We start from the raw sequence: 13,133 nt of genomic DNA, 5'->3' as shown, positions 1-13,133 counted from the left end.
AGGAAAACTGTCACTGTTTGCAGATGACAAGATACTATACATAGAGAATCCTAAAGATGCTACCAGAAAACTACTAGAGCTAATCAATGAATTTGGCAAATTTGCAGGATACAAAATGAATGCACAGAAATCTCTTGCATTCCTAAACACTAATGATGAAAAATCTGAAAGAGAAATTAAGGAAACACTCCCATTTACCATTGCAACAAAAAGAATAAAATACCTAGGAATAAACCTACCTAGGGAGACAAAAGACCTGTATGCAGAAAACTATAAGACACTGATGAAAGAAATTAAAGAAGATACCAACAGATGGAGATATATACAATGCTTCTGGATTGGAAGAATCAATATTGTGAAAATGACTATACTACCCAAAGCAATGTACAGAGTCAATGCAATCCCTATCAAATTATCAATGGCATTTTTAACAGAACTAGAACAAAAAATCTTAAAATTTGTATGGAGACACAAAAGACCCCGAATAGCCAACGCAGTCTTGAGGGAAAAAAACAGAGCGGGAGGAATCAGACTCCTTGACTTCAGACTACACTACAAAGCTACAGTAATCAAGACAATATGGTACTGGCACAAAAACAGAAACATAGATCAATGGAACAAGATAGAAATCCCAGAGATAAACCCACACACCTATGATCAACTAATCTATGACAAAGGAGGCAAGGATATACAACGGAGAAAAGACAGTCTCTTCAATAAGTGGTGCTGGGGGGCTTCCCTGGTGGCACAGTGGTTGAGAATCCGCCTGCCGATGCAGGGGACATGGGTTCGTGCCCTGGTCCGGGAAGATCCCACATGCCATGGAGCGGCTGGGCCCGTAAGCCATGGCCGCTGAGCCTGCGTGTTGGGAGCCTGTGCTCCGCAATGGGAGAGGCCACAACAGTGAGAGGCCCGTGTACCGCAAAAAAAAAAAGTGGTGCTAGGAAAACTGGACAGCTGCATGTAAAAGAATGAAATTAGAACACTCCCTAACACCATACACAAAAATAAACTCAAAATGGATTAGAGACCTAATGTAAGACCAGACACTATAAAACTCTTAGAGGAAAACATAGAACACTTTTTTTTTTTTTTTTTAGAGAGTGGTGACTATTGTAACTTGATGGGTTTGACACCTATGGAGTTTTGTTTTGTTTTTTTTGTTTTTTTTTTAGATTTTTAAAATGTATTTGTTTATTTTTTTGGCTGTGTTGGGTCTTCGTTTCTGTGAGAGGGCTTTCTCTAGTTGTGGCAAGCGGGGACCACTCTTCACTGCGGTGCGCGGGCCTCTCACTATCGCGTCCTCTCTTGTTGCGGAGCGCAGGCTCCAGACGCGCAGGCTCAGTAGTTGTGGCTCACGGGCCCAGCTGCTCCGCAGCATGTGGGATCCCCAGACCGGGGCTCGAACCCGTGTCCCCTGCATCGGCAGGCAGACTCTCAACCACTGCGCCACCGGGGAAGCCCCATAGAACACTTTTTGACATAAATCACAGCAAGATCTTTTTTGATCCACCTCCTAGAGTAGTGGAAATAAAAACAAAAATAAACAAATGGGACCTAATGAAACTTAAAAGCTTTTGCACAGCAAAGGAAACCATAACCAAGACGAAAAGACAACCCTCAGAATGGGAGAAAATATTTGCAAACGAATTAACAGAGAAAGGATTAATCTCCAAAATATATAAACAGCTCATGCAGCTCAATATTAAAGAAACAAACAACCCAATCCACAAATGGGCAGAAGCCCTAAATAGACATTTCTCCAAAGAAGACATACAGATGGCCAAGAAGCACATGAAAAGCAGCTCAACATCACTCATTATGAGAGAAATGCAAATCAAAACTACAATGAGGTATCACTTCACACCAGTTAGAATGGGTATCACCAGAAAATCTACAAACAACAAATGCTGGAGAGGGTGTGGAGATAAGGGATCCTTCTTACACTGTTGGTGGGAATGTAAATTGATACAGCCACTATGGAGAACAGTATGGAGGTTCCTTTAAAAACTAAAAATAGAGTTACCATATGATCCAGCAATCCCACTACTGGGCATATATCCAGAGAAAACCATAATTCAAAAAGACACATGCACCCCAATGTTCATTGCAGCACTATTTACAATAGCCAGGTCATGGAAGCAACCTAAATGCCCATCAACAGACGAATGGATAAAGAAGATGTGGTACATATATACAATGGAATATTACTCAGCCATAAAAAGGAACGAAATTGAGTCATTTGTCGAGACATGGATGGATCTAGAGACTATCATACAGAGTGAAGTAAGTCAGAAAGAGAAAAACAAATATTGTATATTAACACATGTATGTGGAACCTGGAAAAATGGTGCAGATAAACCGATTTGCAGGGCATAAGTTGAGACAGAGATGTAGAGAACAAACGTATAGACACCAAGGGGGGAAAGCTGCGGTGGGGTGGGGATGGTGGTGTGCTGAATTGGGAGATTGGGATTAACATGTATACACTGATGTGTATAAAATTGATGACTAATAAGAACCTGCCCTGGTGGCGCAGTGGTTGAGAGTCCGCCTGCTGATGCTGGAGACACAGGTTCGTGCCCCGGTCCGGGAAGATCCCACATGCCGTGGAGCGGCTGGGCCCGTGAGCCATTGCCGTTGGGCCTGCGCGTCCAGAGCCTGTGCTCCGCAACGGGAGAGGCCAGAACAGTGAGAGGCCCGCGTACCACAAAAAAAAAAAAAAAAAAAGAACCTGCTGTATAAAGAAAGAAATAAAATAAAATTCAAAAAAAATCAGTTTTAAACAAGAAGCACTGCAGGTACAAAGTTACAAAAAAAAAAAGTATCAACATTTGGAAGACTTGCATAATTTAGCAAACCAATATTTTCCAAATGAGGATACATGGATGTTTCAAAATCATGCGTGAGTAAAGGATTTACTCATTCTTTAAATAAATAAATAAAATATTTAAGATTTTTAGTTTTAATGCCTAATACAGCGAATTTTAATAGATATAGCAACAAAAGCTGTTTGAGGTCCTCAATACCTTTTGAAAACAACTGTTCCAGTTAATTGCAAATAGGTGTCTTTTTAAAATCTGAGTCACAACTATTCTGTAAAACTTCCCTTTTTATAACCAAGGAATTGAGACTTAAGGAAATGAAGTTTCCTAACCGATGCCATATAGGTGGTTAAGCGGCAACACTCAAACAAACCCAGCATTAACTGCAAAGCCAGCGCTCTTTCTACTACCTGCAGGCTCTCTTTCATGTATGCCTAAAACACAAGCTCATTATACAGAATTTCCTGATGAAACTAGTCCATTAGTATGAATATCAAATACAACAGGATATACTTTAATGTGCTGATGCCCACAGAAGATACCAAAATATATGGCATTAGCTTGAATATTCAATTCATTGCCTATAATTCTGTACAATTCCACTAAATTTTTCTGTATTTTCCCTTATTTTTAGTTGACCTTTTCATCATGTTAATTTATTTCAGTTTCCTCTCATTCTCATGCTTCTAGTCTACTGTACACCAAATCTGTGAACCAAAGATTGCAAGGAAAATAAAATCAAGTTATTAAAAAAGCAACTTTTATTTTTTAAACAATAGATAACTTTATCTTAGATGCCTTTTTATCTCTAAATTGATGTTCTAGGTACATTTTTTAAAACTACCCTGTCTCTCAAAATTCAACTGGAACCTATAGTTGATCATAACATCTAAATATTACCCTATTTTAAAAATCTATATTGGTTATTATATGGCTCTGCGAGTTAAATCCTAGAAGTAATTTACAAGAAAGAGTAATGTAATATACATGAGAAATTAATACCCTATATGCCATATTGCTCACACAGCAAATGGCAGCTCCCAATAAAAAGGCAAAACACACTGTTTTTTCTTCTTTTAAATCACCTCCACTGTCCACCATATTCTCAACTCACTGATCTAGGACAAAGTAAGTATAAACTGAGACAAATTCTTCTTACCTTCCCCTCCACCAACCTATTTCTATATCTACCAAGTGCCATACTAATAAAGTCTCAAGAATAAAAGGCAGGGCTTCCTTGGTGGCACAGTGGTTGAGAGTCCGCCTGCCGATGCAGGGGACACGGGATCGTGCCCCAGTCCGGGAAGATTCCACATCCCGCGGAGCGGCTGGGCCCGTGAGCCATGGCCGCTGAGCTTGCGCGTCCGGAGCCTGTGCTCCGCAATGGGAGAGGCCACAACAGTGAGAGGCCCGCATACCACGAAAAAAAATAAATAAATAAAATAAAAATAAAAGGCAATATAATATATCACAGTCTCATGACCCTATAACCTTGACACACTGCCTGAGGCTCAAAAACTAAGCCTCCCTCTTAAGTGAAGTACGTCAGACAGAGAAAAACAAATATCATATGATATCACTTGTATGTGCAATCTAAAAAAATGATACAAATGAACTTATTTACAAAACAGACAGACTCACAGACACAGAAAACAAACTTATGGTCGCCAAAGGGGAAAGCAGAGGGTGGGGGGAGGGAAGTAAATTAAAGAGTTTGGGATTAACATACACACACTACTACACGTGAAGTAGATAAACAACCAGGACATGCTGTACAGCACAGTGAACTCTACTCAGTATCTTGTAATAACCTATAATGGAAAAGAAGCTGAAAAAGAATAGATATATATATACAGGTATAACTGAATCACTTTGCTGAACCCCTGAAACTAACACATTATAAATTAATTATACCTGTTTAAAAAATGGTTGTTAAAAAAAAAAACTAAGCCTCTCTCTTTGACAGCTACTTTATGACTAAAAAAAAAAAGTAATGGTTTTCCCTGGTGGCGCAGTGGTTGAGAATCCGCCTGCCGATGCAGGAGACACGGGTTCGTGCCCTGGTCCGGGAAGATCCCACATGCCGCGGAGCAACTAAGCCCGTGAGCCATGGCCGCTGAGCCTGTGCGTCCGGAGCCTGTGCTCCGCAACGGGAGAGGCCACAACAGTGAGAGGCCCGCATACCGCAAAAAAAAAAAAAAAAAAAAAAAAAAAAAAAAAAAAAAAAGAGTAATATCAGAAAGAATCTTGATTATTTTTCAACCTTTAAAGTCTGAAAAATTTGTAAGTTAAAGTTACATTATGATTTCCCACCCACTGTGATTTTCACTTTGGAATGTTTATTTACTTCTTAACTTATCCATAACTTCAAGTTTAATATTCACAAATACAAAAAAAAGTAAATAATTAATTCTTAAAGATTTCTTTACTTTTATTAAAGTATCCATGCAATGGGCAGCAGGAGGCAGCAGAGGTTTTATAAATATGTTTGAAATTTTAATATCACTATGGCAGGCATTCAACCAAGTGGTTTGACTTCAGAATTCCAACTAACTTAAAAATAGATGTGTTATTTTTCTCTTCTGCTGACACAGACATCCATGTGTCTTTACCGGGAATTTTGGCTTCAGGTTCTTTGCAAATCTAAGATAGTCAGATTTTAACACTTGGCACAGAAAATACTTCAACATCAAAGCAAGATGCTTTAATTAATAATGCTAATTTTGGTACTGTATACAAAAAACCTAAAGCCCAATAGTCAAGAAATCAAAATATATATATACTTAATCGGAAAAGGTGACCTAGATTTAAAACAGACTTACGTAGCAAGAAAACCAAGCTGCTAGTCTAGACACTGTAAGCCTCATTCATGTTGTTCCGTGTGATAACTCCCTCTCCTGTATTTTCTCATACTTTCCAGCTACTCCTCATTCTTCTCCAAAGTTGCTCCTTCTCTCTACTCTTAGCTCATCTCTTTTAGTCAGCAAATCCCATGTTTCTTCCTTTGTCTATTTTTTTTTCCCTAAAATCTCCCATTCTCCTGCATGATGTTGTCCATGTCTACCGCATTCAATTCCCATATATGTTGATGGCTACCAATACATAATCTTTCCTGCATTCCAGACATCTGTTCCTAACTAATCTACTTATCTAGATGACAAACCAAACAAATCCAAAAATAAATTTGCCATCCTCTCTCACCCCCAAAATTTGTCCCTTCTTCCTGTATTCCTCCATTTGGTAAATCCACTTATGTAAGACCCAAATACGGCCACCCCCAGCTTTCTCCTTTCCCCCCACTGTGCACATCTGTCACAGAAAGTGACTCCACTGTCCACACATTCTTATAATCTCTCAAATCTTCTTTCTTGACATTGATACTGCCTTAGTTTATACCCTCATCTTTTCTCTCCTAGGCTATTGAAGTATTCATCTAAATAATTTTTCTCCCACTGCTCCAAATTCACCCCCTACACTGCCACCAAAGAGTCCTTTCTAAATGCAAACTGGAGTATGCTACTCTCCTTGTCCTTAGGTGCCTTTCCATTTATTTTTCAGGATTTAAAAATAGCATAAAAGTTTCATCATGATTTGGCTTCTCTCTATCCTCTAACCATCATCTCACAATTTCCACGTATGCATTCCAGCCTTGCATATAACAAACTAGCTGTATCCTTCCAATATGTGATAGTTTCTCCTGACCATGAGCTTTTTTTTTTCTAATTTTAAAAAATTTATTTATTTATTTATTTGGCTGTGTTGGGTCTTCGTTTCTGTGCGTAGGCTTTCTTCTAGTTGCGGCGAGCGGGGGCCACTCTTCATCGCGGTGCGCTGGCCTCTCACTGTCGCGGCCTCTCTTGTTGCGGAGCACAAGCTCCAGATGCGCAGGCTCAGCAGTTGTGGCTCACGGGCCTAGCTGCTCCGCGGCATGTGGGATCTTCCCAGACCAGGGCTCGAACCCGTGTCCCCTGCATTGGCAGGCAGATTCTAAACCACCGCGCCACCAGGGAAGCCCCGACCATGTGCTTTTGAACATGTCATTTCTTCTGTTTTGAATGTAATTTAAGGCGTTTGACATTCTCCCCATTAGTGACCCATTTTTAAAAGAGGAGCTAAAATAATCTAAGTGGCACTGTGGAATTTCAACAATGTTCCCAAATAATAGCTTTAGGCAGTGTAGGTATGTTTGTTTGCAGCAGAATCCATAAATATAACAGGCTATATAATATCTCTATCAATGAAAACCTATCAGTGAGATAATTACAATGCCATTGTTACAGATTTTAAGTTCTCTACCATCACATAAACTTGTACAGACTAATACTGGAAGCTGACTTAAATGTCAAACAAAATATGAAAATAAAAAAATCTCTAAGGTTTCTTAACTTTGTAAAAGTCTTTTACCTACGGATAGAAAGTGATTCTTCAGGTCAATAATGTAAGTGTACCCCCATTTTATAATTAAGAAGTAGGAGAAATCCAAGAAAAACATGCCAAGCCACAAAAAATTAAACTGTGCCTTACTGAAAAAAAGGAAAAAATCCATGCAGGGCCAGTTTTTAGCTTGGAAAAAAAAATTCCTATACCCACTGTAACATGTTCTCAAAGACTAGAGGAGGGAAATACACATACAGATACCATAAGGCATGAACATTAATAAAGTTTCCCTAAGCAAACACTAGCTTAAAGAACTATGGTAGGCTTTGAAGTTTATTAAATAAGAAATAATTTTAATGTAATGCAATTTATGTAGTTAAATAAAACGTGGGGTACATAAAACCATAACAAGATACCACTTCACACCCATTAGGATGGCAATTCTCCCAAAAAAAACCCCAGAAAATAACAAGTATTGGTGAGGATGTGAAGAACTTGGAACCTCTGCACTGCTGGTGGGAATGTAAAATAGTGCAGCTGCTGTGGAAAAGAGAATGGTGGTTCCTCAAAAAACTAAACAGAGAATTGCCACAGGATCCAGCAATTGTGCTTCTGGGTATATACTCAAAAGAACTGAAAGCAGGGATTTCAGATATTTGTACACTAATATACATAGGGGCATTATATACAATAGCCAAAAGGTAGAAACAACCCAAATGTCCATCAACAGATGAATGGATAAACAAAATGTGTTACATCATATAATGTAATATTATTCAGCCTTAAAAGGAATGAAATTCTGATACATGGATGAACTCTGAAGACGTTGTGCTAAGTGCAATGTAACAGTCACAAAAAGACAAATACTGCATGATTCCACTTATATGAGGTACCTAGAGTAGTCAAATTCAAAGAGACAGAAAGTAGAACAGAGGTTGCAGGGGCCAGGGGAGGGGAAAATGGGGAGTTGTTTAATGGGTACAGTTTCAATTTGAGAAGATGAAAGAATTATGGAGATAGATGGTAGTGATGGTGGCAAAACAGTGCGTATGTACTTAATATCAGACAATTTTAACTTAAAAATGGTTAGAATGACAAATTCTGTGGTGTGTATTTTACCACAGTAAAAAAAATTAGTTTTAATTGGTTACATACATACTATTTCATATTAAGTAGGGAAACCTAGAGCAAAGCTATTATAGCAATGCACTCCTAACCATCGAAATTTCTATGACCTTGTGTTTTTATTAATATCAGGAAGCAAGCATCATTTTATAAAGAGCACTGAACTTGCAGTTATTGTTCAATTTTTACTGACTTCTGCTGTTGATTTCTGGCCAGCCTTTTACTGTTTCCTGTAATACTTGGTTACCAGAATTTTATCAGATTTTTTAAACAGGCGAGACATTTTATATGGGAAAGGAAGGTTATTTCCTTAATATAAGTGTTTCCTTCTGATATTATACCATTTGATGAAAACAAAATAATTAAACATTAATCATATTCAATATCTGCAACCTGAAAAATAATATCCACAAAAGCCTTAAGGATGATAAAGACTAAAAACAAACTTTAAAATGTGTTCTTCATGGCTTTTTTTTTTTTTTTTTTGGGGTACGCGGGCCTCTCACTGTTGCGGAGCACAGGCCGGCTCAGTGGCCATGGCTCACGGGCCCAGCCCCTCTGCGGCACGTGGGATCTTCCCGGACCGGGGCACAAACCCATGTCCCCTGCATCGGCAGGCGGACTCTCAACCGCTGTGACACCAGGGAAGCCCCATGGCTATTTTTTATCGTGAAAAACTATAGCCCTTCTAATCCTCCTAACTCTGAAATGTGAAGACAACGCCTTTGATTCCAACCTCAGTAATCTCCTTGCTCCTCAGCTTCCTTTATCCCTGATCTCCAAATCCTTCAGGTATAACCGCCTCTCAGTAACAACGCGAAGTCTGTATACAAACATCTCATTTTCTTTGCTTCTGGGCCGCTATGTGTTGCTAACAAATCACCTATAATCATGTCACACCATTACATATTTATTGTTTCCAAAGTGAACTTGTCTAGCAGGCTGTTTATCAATTTTTCTATCTGTCCTTAACGCCTGTGGTAGACATTAGGACTGTACCTACATATTGCAGTGCACCAGCAAATTACCCTTTTCCATCCTCTTTGAAATTAGGCCTGGCTGTTAAGACTTGCCTTGGCCAGTCACATGTGAGTGGAAGCACATTTATCACTTCTGGGTTGAAAGCTTTAAGAGCTTACATGTGATTCACTACCTTGTGTCCTCTTCAATCTCCTCTTCCCCCAGTACTGCAATGATCAGAGAAGTACTGGTAGAGATGGAGTCCCATTAGTCTCAGGCCCTGAGTGATTACTAGGAAGAGACTTCATGCTCACATTCACAGGACACATGCTGTGAGCAAGAAACAATCTTGTACTAAGACACGGAGATTTTCAAGTTGTTACCACTGCACAGCCCAGAACCTAGCCTAACATGACTGACACACTTCCCATTTTTCCTATTCCCTGAAGTAGCTATTCCCATATTTTAAGACTTCAAGCATAAACTCTCCCAGCTTCCATCCTCATTACTCATAAACTTATCAGTAACAGGACTGTCCTTAGCTTTACTCATAATACCATGATTTATTCTTTACTGCTACTATGATAATACATTTAAATAAAATTTTTACCTTCCGAGTAGTTTTTGCTCTGTTGGGAGGTACAGTTCATACGATCTATGTTTAGATTGCTTGTCTTAATCTGGTTGCTAGAAAATAGAATAAAACACACACCAAACACATCAGCTATAATGGATTATTATTTAGTTTACCCCAAGAAAAAGAAAGGAAATAACATTTGCCAAACAATTATTATATACCATGTGCTGTTCTAGGGGATTAATGTACATTATTAATTTACATCTCACAATTTAAAATACTTAAAAGGAGTTATTATCCTCATTTTTCAATAGGAGATTAAGGCTGTGAAAGTCAAATTAATTTGCCCAATAATTAAAATCCAAGCCTATCTGATTACAAAGTTCTGATCTTTCTAATACCCTAGGCTACCCCTTTGGAAGAAGTATTATGAAATTACCCTGTGAAGTCAAAAAGCTTCCCAAGTCTTTATTACAGTGATTATTCCGGTAAAACATGAGCAGTCGCTTTTTGCAAATCTGGCTTTTCAATAATGAATGTAATAAAACACCAGCTAACATCAAATTAAGATGCTTTCGATCGATTAAGAGCAGAAATAGTGGCTAAATTGAGCTAAGTGGCGGACATGTTTTAGACGTTACACAGAGAAGTGCAAATAGACTGCTAACAGTAATATAATAAATGATTTCAGAATTAATTAAGAATTAATTGAACACAAACTTAGTTATTTGGCTGTATTCTTTAATACTTGCTAAAGGAAAAATATCTCTTTCATGGAACTGGGTTGTGACAGAAAAAAATAACCCCAGTTCTGAGTTACAGATGTTAGAAATGGGATAATGAACATTAACTAGGTTGAAGAACTAAACAATTAGCTTAATGACTGAGATACACCAATTTAAATCTATGGTTTAAAACCTATAGTATATATACATCAATAGTTTTTAGTGGCAACAATGATAATGTATTTTACTTTCTAAATTTCCCCAAAATAAACAGTTGTTATTTTTGGAATCAAGAAATAACTATTAAAAATAGAAACTTGATATATCAAATAACCTGAAATATCCCAGGATACTCTGAGCTCAGTCTCTTTCCTTTTCATTTAACTGACCCCAACCTTTGAGTTACTTCAAATAACTAAAAAGAGAGAATGGTGGGGGTAAATCATTCATACAACTTGTGTATTACCTGAAGGATGCGGTTTCTTTAACACCACTGATATCCATCACTGTACCATTTCCATTGATAACAGGTGAGTCCAAATTAGCAGAGCCATTACTGATATGATCACTGCTTTCATATCCAGACTCTGTCCTTTGCATTTGCCAGTTGTCACCATGAACTTTAGTTTCTTGGAGGGCTTTATTTTTCTCTGTTCCTTTTCCATTAAATTCAAGGGAACTCCTGCTTCCTGTTTCCTGCTTCATTTCATCTTCATATATAGTCATTAAACATTTTTGCTTTGGATTCTCTTTTGGACAACTGTTAAAACTCTGATCTTTGCTACATTTAGATTTGTTACTAATATTTGATTTATGTCTTGGACTATGCTGCCTTTTTTCACTTTCATTAAAAATACTATCGACATTTAAGGTTTCTCTCATAGGTTTCCAACCTCGATTTCGGCTTTTAGTGCTGCCATTACAGCTGCTTCCTTTATCCCTAGAATCTTGGCTACTGTCTGTATCATATCCAGTACCGCTGTCACTCTTAAATTTGCCAGTTATTTTCTCTCCTGAAGCAAGAATCTTGGATTTACTTGAACTTAATGTTTGTGCAGAAGCTCGACTCTGATGGGCAATTCGGTCATGCTTACACGGTCCTTTTCCTTGACTATGATATAGATGTGGATTCCCGTATTGTCTAAAGCCATTTGGGGCAGGAGGTGATCCAGACTTGAAATGTGGAAGGTCTTCATCAACCAAATCTTTAAAAATAAATATGTAAATAAAGATACAAATGAACTACTCTTCAGAGCCACTTTTTAGTCACAAGCCAAATACCTTGTTAGAGAAGAAATGTTAAACAGTAATAAGTAAATCATAACATAAGTGGTTATATAATGATTTTTTTAAATGATCTCTAAAGTAGATCATAAGATAATTAAAGCAATTTTTAAAAATGATTCTATCTCATTCATAATTAATAAAAACCATAAAAATAAAAATATTTCCCACCTATTTATATTGGTAAAGATTTAAAATTTATTAAACCAATTGCTGCTGGAAACAGACATCTAATCACTGTTGGTGGGAGTGCAGACTGTCAAGTATTTTAGGAGGACAACTGAGCCACACCTACCAAAGTTGAAAATAAATAAACATACCCTAAACCCAGCAATTATTCCGAAAGAATTTTATGCTAATGGCTGTATGCAAAAAGTACCTGTGAAAGGATTTCACTGCAACAAGAATCTTAAATCAAGTTCTAAAGTCTAGCAATATCAGTTAAATTATGCTATGTCCATAAAGAAAAGAGCATAAAACCATAAAAAGTAAGACATGCTCATAATGAACTGGAAACTAGTGGTACAGAGTGAAGGTCAAGGGTTGCTGGCAAAGAAGTTCTTTTCACTTAATTTTATAACCTTCCTTATTATTTGAATGTACCATATTGGTGAACTGAATTTATAGTTAAAAGAAAGTTGAAACATAAAAAACACAAGTATTCCAGGATAGAACTGAATAAGAACTAGGAAAACTTTACATTTATAGGTTTAATAAGTATATTAAAGAAATCATACTAAGATACATATCTAAATAAATATATATAATATATAAAGAAATTATATTAAATTGTATTAAATTATAAAACTTAGCTTTAAAATAAGATTTTAGCTGCCCCTTTTCCAATGAATGCTGTAAGTTCTTAAGTTACCTCTATGTCTGCCCAAATCTTTTCTTTGTCCCCTTTCCAAATCTTTCCTTTGTGAGGAAAGTAAGTTTTTCTGTTCAATGGCTTTTAGAGCACATTCTCTGGAAATGTCTTTTATTTTTTCCCTTTGATCATTGTGACTTGACTTAACTGTAAAAGAAACCATTCTTTAATAATGATACAGATCATTTTTCAAATTGCTCAATAAAAGTACAAATTGAACTACACTAAAATTTAAGATGCTATATATTAACAAAATACAGATTAAACTATACAATGAAATCATTTTTCTTTTTAACTAAAAACTCAATTTGATTTATGCTGACACTAGAGATGCAAGCTGTGTTTTAAAACTTCATGTATAGCTCTACAGCGAATGTAAAGGAAAACAA

At 37.2% G+C, this 13,133-nt stretch overlaps 1 protein-coding gene across 1 annotated transcript in view; it reads right to left on the bottom strand.

Moving 5' to 3' along the window:
* USP53 (ubiquitin specific peptidase 53) overlaps nucleotides 1-13,133 on the bottom strand; it is a 67,392-nt gene that overhangs the window by 8,346 nt on the left and 45,913 nt on the right. Inside the window, exons 12-14 of the mRNA XM_059066740.2 lie at nucleotides 12,745-12,891; nucleotides 11,056-11,794; nucleotides 9,898-9,974 (exon numbers count right to left, since the gene is read on the bottom strand). Of these exons, the coding sequence (XP_058922723.1) occupies nucleotides 9,898-9,974; nucleotides 11,056-11,794; nucleotides 12,745-12,891 (963 nt within the window). The remainder of the gene's footprint in view (nucleotides 1-9,897; nucleotides 9,975-11,055; nucleotides 11,795-12,744; nucleotides 12,892-13,133) is intronic.

This window comes from Kogia breviceps, chromosome 6 (genome assembly GCF_026419965.1).
Source record: "Kogia breviceps isolate mKogBre1 chromosome 6, mKogBre1 haplotype 1, whole genome shotgun sequence".
NCBI classification, from domain to species: Eukaryota; Metazoa; Chordata; class Mammalia; order Artiodactyla; family Physeteridae; genus Kogia; species Kogia breviceps.
The sequence above is the reverse complement of the archived record's forward strand: the minus strand, read 5'-3'. Positions and strand labels throughout refer to the sequence as shown.